General features: G+C 40.9%; 1 protein-coding gene across 1 annotated transcript; it reads left to right on the forward strand.

Moving 5' to 3' along the window:
- The first annotated feature begins 1843 nt into the window (after positions 1 to 1843).
- Positions 1844 to 3743, forward strand: LOC126598355 (probable carotenoid cleavage dioxygenase 4, chloroplastic). Its single transcript, XM_050264710.1, has one exon. The coding sequence runs from the start codon at positions 1866 to 1868 to the stop codon at positions 3630 to 3632; it is 1767 nt and encodes a 588-aa protein (XP_050120667.1). The 5' UTR covers positions 1844 to 1865; the 3' UTR covers positions 3633 to 3743.
- Positions 3744 to 6882: the final 3139 nt, after the last annotated feature.

Consider the following 6882-nt stretch of genomic DNA (forward strand, 5'->3'; position numbering starts at 1 on the left):
ACGATATCTGGAATAGTAGATGTATAGGCTGGACTATAGCTGGCCACTTAATTTGAATCATTTAAAGTTAGCTGACAAAGGAACAGTATTGGACGTCAGTGTGAGGTCATATAAGTACACAATTGAATACGAAGTCAATTTGAAAGGGATGTCGTCAGTTTGAGGTCAAATAAGTACACACACTACATAAAATCGAATAAATATTGGCAGAAATGTTAAATATTATTGATATTAATATCGCGAGATAAAATCCAAAAATACTTGAAAAATGCTGAAAAGTCTCAATCTTGAGCATAGAGGGATTCGAACCCCTCACTTTGTCAACCACGCACCTGGGCCTTATCCAGCTCGCTATAAATGTGTTTGTGATTACATATTCAGCCTGTGATATTTATATGGTGGTTAAGATGTCTGTAAGGCTTGTACTAATTCACTCATGTATAAAGTATAAAATATTGTGTTAATTCATTATATATAAATGATTATAGTGTGTTTAAACTTCTTTCATTAATTACTACATATTTTCTACACTCACAATGTTTGCCAGCTCGCTATATAATCAACTTAAATCAGTTAAATCCATCATGCAATGCATTTCCTTCCAATTTTTTGTGATAAACTAATAGATAATTAACTAAATAAACATCCTGCAAAGTTTCAATAAAAATTTCCAAGTTTTTTCTTATAATTTCCGTGGTTTTTATTCAATTTTTATCGATATCGATAATTTCCCAACATTTCCATCGAAATTTTCGTGTTTTTGAACTACCGATATTTCCGATATCATCGATATTTTAGATCTTGGTAGTGAGTGGAGTATAATACTCCCTTTCTATTCTCATTCTCTTCTTTCTTCTTCTCTCACATTTTGTTTTTTATCTTTTTGTTTCTGTAAAAAAATCAATATAAGATGTGAACGTTGCTTAATCATAAACGTTCAAGTAAGAGGGGAAGGAAGATGAGAGAGATTAGAAGGGAAGATAATCCTCTTCCGTTGTGAGTTTGCTATGGAAATCTTAGATTATCTTCAACCGAAATGGCTAAACATAACCCCGTCCAGAATTGTAGCTTTGCAAAAAATTATTTTTGAATGAATAGTCTCATACCATTACCATCCCTAACCGAAGACGCTAAACATAGTGCCCTCAATAATTCATTAATTTTAACTTTATTGATTAATTTAATTAAGCTACCGTTGGATACTTTCAAATCTAGCAATTGAGTTTCAATTAATTATTATAACTAATGAGCTGGGCCCTAAAAAATGGGTTAAGATGAGGGCTACATTTGACTAGCCTAATGCCTCTTTGGCCAAATAATAGTCTGTTGGGATCCATAGCATTATAGCTTAGCCATCAGTTGGAGATGAGTTTTTTGACAAGTCAGGTCATTTGTTGGTTTTTGGACCTTTAGCCCTCTCCATTGGAGATGGCCTTAGAAGTTAAAAGGAGTGTTCAGAGCACAGTCCAAAAGCTTAGGTTGTTATTATTATTTTCTTATAATTACAAATGATATTACTATTATAAATTAGATTAAGTGAAAAGGTAATGGTTTGAATCAAAATACAATGAGTTGAAAAAGTTGCTATTAAACTTAGTTTATGATTTTTGCTTAAGATTAGATTCAAGTGGATAATTCACCAGATTCAACATATTTCAAGTCACATGAGCTTGTAGTGTGTATATCAAACATAGTCCTTGCAAATTGAGAACCTGTATTTAGCATGTATTGTTTGACTAGAAGTCTACCCTATGTTTTAAGTTGATAACTTGTTAATATGGACAAAATTGGGGTCAAGTAAATTGACTTGGAATTCATATTTAATTAGCTCAAAATCCTAACATCCCTTCATTGCATGCAACGTAATGATCCCAATCTCCATGGATGCGTTGTTTTCTTCTTTTTTGCCCACAATTTCCACTTATAAAAATCTCAATAATCCGAACACAAGAAAACTACAACCTCCAAAGAGAACTAGTCCTTCTCCATCCTTACCCGTACTAGCTGCTATAGCAACAAATGTTGATGATGATATTGCTCCAAAGAAACGATGTGCGATGATCTTGAAATCTCTGGATGACTTCATAAACAACTCCATAGAGCCTCCAATTCTTCGACCTTCAATCGACCGGAGGCTAGTAGTCTCCGACAATTTTGCTCCGGTCACCCAAGAGCTTCCCCCAACCGAGTGCGAGCTGATACATGGCTCTCTGCCACCATGCCTTGACGGTGCCTACATCCGCAACGGCCCTAACCCCCAATTCCTTCCCCAAGGGCGGCCTTACCACCTTTTCGATGGCGACGGCATGCTTCACTCCATCTTGATCTCCCAAGGCCGAGCAACACTTTGCAGCCGCTACGTCGAGACCTATAAATACACCGTGGAGCGCGAAGCCGGATATCCTCTCTTTCCCAGCATCTACTCTTGCTTCAACGGCCTCCTTGCTTCTACCATGCGCGCGGCTCTCCTGGCTACTCGAATCATTATTGGTCAGCTGAATCCTGCTAACGGCTTTGGTGTCGCAAACACCAGTTTAGCTCTCTTTGGCAACCGTCTCTATGCGCTTTGCGAGTCTGACCTTCCTTACGCCATGCGATTGACATCGAACGGAGATATACAAACTCTGGGGCGGCATGATTTCGACCAGAAGCTCTCCACGAGTATGACAGCTCATCCAAAGACAGACCCCGAAACAGGAGAAACCTTTGCTTTCCGCTACAGCCCCGTGTTTCCATACCTCACCTATTTTCACTTCGATGCAGACGGAACAAAGCACCCGGACGTGCCCATATTCTCTATGCGCCATCGATCTATCCTCCACGACTTTGCAATCACCAAGAAATATACCATATTTGTTGACATACAAATGACAGTGAATCCCATTAAAATGATCACTACGGGAGGAACTCCAGTCGTATTTGATCCCTCCAAAGTGCCTAAGATCGGAGTACTTCCCAGGTACGCAGTTGACGAGTCTGAGATAAAGTGGTTTGATGTTCCGGGGTTCAACATCTTGCACACCATTAATGCATGGGACGATGATCAAGAAGATGATAGCATTGTTCTGGTTGCACCAAATGTACTGTCCGTACAATACGTTTTTGAGAGATGGGATCTGTTCCGTGCATCGGTAGAGAAAGTGAGGATCAATCTTAAGACAGGGATCGTGACAAGGGAACCCATCTCCATAAGGAATCTAGAATTCGGAGTGATCAATCGGGCTTACGTGGGGAAAAAGAACAAGTTTGTGTATGGATCTATCTCTGAAGAATCAATGCACCCTGATGATTCAATACCGAAGTGTGCAGGGTTGGTGAAGCTGGATCTAGATGTGTCGTCCAACGGGGATGAACCCACGTTGGCCTGCAGGATGTACGGACCAAATTGCTATGGCGGTGAGCCTTTCTTTGTTGCTAGAGAGCCGGAGAATCCAAACGTGGAGGAGGATGATGGGTACGTGGTGTCATTTGTGCATGATGAGAAGACAGGAGAATCTAAGCTCTTAGTGATGGATGCGAAGTCCCCGCAGCTTGATATAGTGGCGGCTCTGAAGCTGCCCCGCCGGGTTCCTTACGGCTTCCATGGCCTCTTCGTGAAGGAAAGCGACCTTCAAAAGTTGAATGAAAATTAGCCAAAACGATCAATTTTTCTTGTCACAATTGTTTATGTGGTCGATATCTATGTTGCAAATATTGAAGTATAATCTGTTAAACTAAAATTATTTGGTCCCATTTCGAACTTACTACTAGTGTGTATAAGTATAATGTAATGTGTTAGGGTAGGAATTTCCTTGGAGAAGGCCACTAGCTCGAGCACACAGCTCCCTGAGGAGTTGACACTTTGGTTGGTTGTTGGGCTCCTTCTTGTTGAGAGGCTGCAAGAGGAACAAAGTTTGTTCTGAAATGTACCTTTGTGGGGCCTTAGGTGTAGGCCTTGAGGCTCACAATCAAAACTAAGTGCTTAGGCGTGCCACTGTCATCTCAGTATGGCAGATGTATAACAAGTGCGTTTAAGTCGATTGCTTGTGCCCCAAGTTATTCTGACTTCTTGTTATTAAATGATTGTTGTAGATGAGTTAAGTCTACATTAAGTTCTTTTTTGTGCCTGGAGACCAAGGACTTTTAGTTCATGATCTTGTATGCTTTAAAGGTTGAAAGTCCAGATCTAGCTTAAGCTATCAGTCTAATTCCCGTTCATCTTTTATGATAGTAAAACCACTAAGTGGACCAGATCTGAGGACCAATGGAGCTTCTTATCACCAAAAGACTGGAAATAACTTGAATATATATTGGAGAATACATCATAATACTAGATCTACTAATGGAAAGACGAAACAAAGAGAGTCGGGCAAGATTTCACCTTATCGGGCAAGGTTGAATGTTTTGCAGTTTCTTCTCTTTGTGATTACAAGGGGTTGTGTGTTTGGAATGGATGGATGGTAAACAAGTTTACATGAGAGAATCGATACTACGCCACTATGGGTGATAGCAGAGCTTTTAAACTAGACAAAAGATGGCTTTTGTAGGGAGTTATCTTGAAAAGGATTGAGGTCTGGGCTGATTACAGCTTTTGTATGCAAATATGGCTTGAAAGCAGAGTTTGTATGTTTGTTTGTTTGATTGGTTGAGTGTCCTTGTCTCTAGGCATTGTTTTCCCTTTTATAGGCAATGATCTTGGCTGTTACAAGCTTTGTTCGAAAGCACTTCAGTGAGTCATTGCCTTTTTTACATGTTTTGCCATTCAGAAAGTGCTTTTGGGTTGAAAGCACGTTGATTTCCATCAGTTGTCACTTCCCTTGTAAGCACCTATCCTTTGCATTAATGAGGGACCGTCATATTGTCTTTGAAATAAATGGATGGGCTTGGTGATGGGCCTCGGGCGAGTCTCCTTTCTTTAGTTATTTTTGGGCTTTCTTTCCTCTAGGCCCAAAGTTTAAATATTAACCCAAATAGTGCCCCTTCAATCATTGTTGAGCCTGCAAATCAAGGTGTAAATGATGATTGAACAACCACTTCACATTAACCACCGTCGCACGCCCCTACTCGGGACTCGTGCCATTTAATGCAACCGTTTGTGAACTGGACCTTTACAGTAACCCACAATCACTGTCATTAATCAACTGTTCACTATATAATTCTTTCTTAATCCCTCGGTTAAATACCTTAAGCAATTTCAAACCATCAAATTCCCAAAACTTTCAGAAACCCTTATTGTTTTCGGCTTCCTCCCTCTTTTTGTCTTAAATTCTTCTCATTCCTCATTCGAGCTCAACCAATGGCCCTAAAAATCACTCAAACTCTGTCTTCTTATGAATCTGGTGAGGGTATTGACACCTTGCGATGTTTGCTTAACATCCTTCATGGTCCTCGGGCAGGTCTGTGTTCTGAACTTTTCTTTGAAGAGGGGGTGTGCACTCACTTGGGTCTGCATGGATTTCACAAGTTCCAGTTCATGGGTCCTAATGCCGATTGGTTTACTCCTAACTCGTTCATGGTTGAGTCGGGCATTTCCTCATCTAAGTGGTCAAACCATCGCCGCGGCTTTCCTTTGATGAATGATGAAGCCTGGGTTAAATGGATAAAAGACCACGAGCCTATCTTCAAAAGGAAATGGATGAACAACGACATTTATCAACTAATAATGCTTTCAAAGACCACCATGGTTGCTAAGCCTGAGCTACTGACCACTGTTCTCCTCTTCTGGAACTCAGGCATCAATACCTTTGATTTCAGGATAGGCCCCATGTCTCCAACCATCCTAGATATAGCGCAAGTCTTCGGGCTAAGACCATTGGGCAAAATTATGGATGTGACTTATGACTGGGCCCCCTTTTTTCATCCAACTGCTAAGAGTTCAGGTGCTTCGGCTTCCCCACTCTAATTGGAATATAATTATGCAACTTTCAAGAGTTATGAGACCTCTTTCAAAGGTTTTATTCCTTTTGTGAAGAAGAATTTTGGTGCAGACTCTTCTAAAGCCAACATAGATCACGAGCACATGTACTTCCTTCTTTACTGGCTTAACAAGCATATCTTTCCCAATAAATCCAAGGAAGTGAAGGTCGAATGAATCCCTTTAGTAGAAGCTCTTCATAATTTTGACGATGTCGCCACGAGCCCATTACTTCTCTCTCATCTCTACCATCTCCTTTTTGAAATGACTCGGGGTGAACCCTTTGAAACCAACCTTAATGGACCAATCTGGATGGTCCAATTATGGTTACAATGGTATTTCCTAGAGTATTGGGCAGCTAACTTGAAGTTCCCAGAGTATCGGGCAGCTAACTTGGAGTTCCCAGAACGTGTGGCCTCTGCCCGAATTCTGGCTGAGGCTCCTCTTACTGACCATTCCACGTTTGCCTGTTTTTATTTCTTCATAATCTACAAGACTCCGGCAGATTTGCAGTGGGGAGCGTATGTTCTTAAGAGGTATCCCTGGTTTTCTAATCAAGCCTTCCAGGATGCCTTTGGAGAAGGCGCTAATTCTCTTTGCAGAGAAAACTTTATTAGCTGTATTTAACCACGGGACCTAGCCTGGGGAGTTCACAGCAATTGTTATGAACGCGGGTTGGAGGTTTATCATCCAAACTTCTGTTGTAGGCAATTAGGCTTTAGGCAGGCCGTTCCAGTCCCATTCTTTGACTCTGTTCATTGTGGTACCTCTTACCGCCTTTATTCTCCTCAAGAAATCACCTTCCGAGCTGCCCGACGTAGCCTTGAGGTTATGAGCAAGGTTGCCCAGAAGCCTTTAGCCCTTAACTTCGAAAGGACCTCTACTTTTTGCATATGGTGGGAAGCTAAATGAACCAAGAAATACGAAGGAGACCTGCGGGAAGCGCACGACCGTCTCTTAAGTAAATTTTCCCTTAAATCTTATCCCAG

This window comes from Malus sylvestris, chromosome 14 (genome assembly GCF_916048215.2).
Source record: "Malus sylvestris chromosome 14, drMalSylv7.2, whole genome shotgun sequence".
NCBI classification, from domain to species: Eukaryota; Viridiplantae; Streptophyta; class Magnoliopsida; order Rosales; family Rosaceae; genus Malus; species Malus sylvestris.

What these genes read in the sequence shown, in the direction of transcription:
- LOC126598355 (XM_050264710.1), top strand. Translation starts at nt 1,866, where the DNA reads ATGATCCCAATCTCCATGGATGCGTTGTTTTCTTCTTTTTTGCCCACA.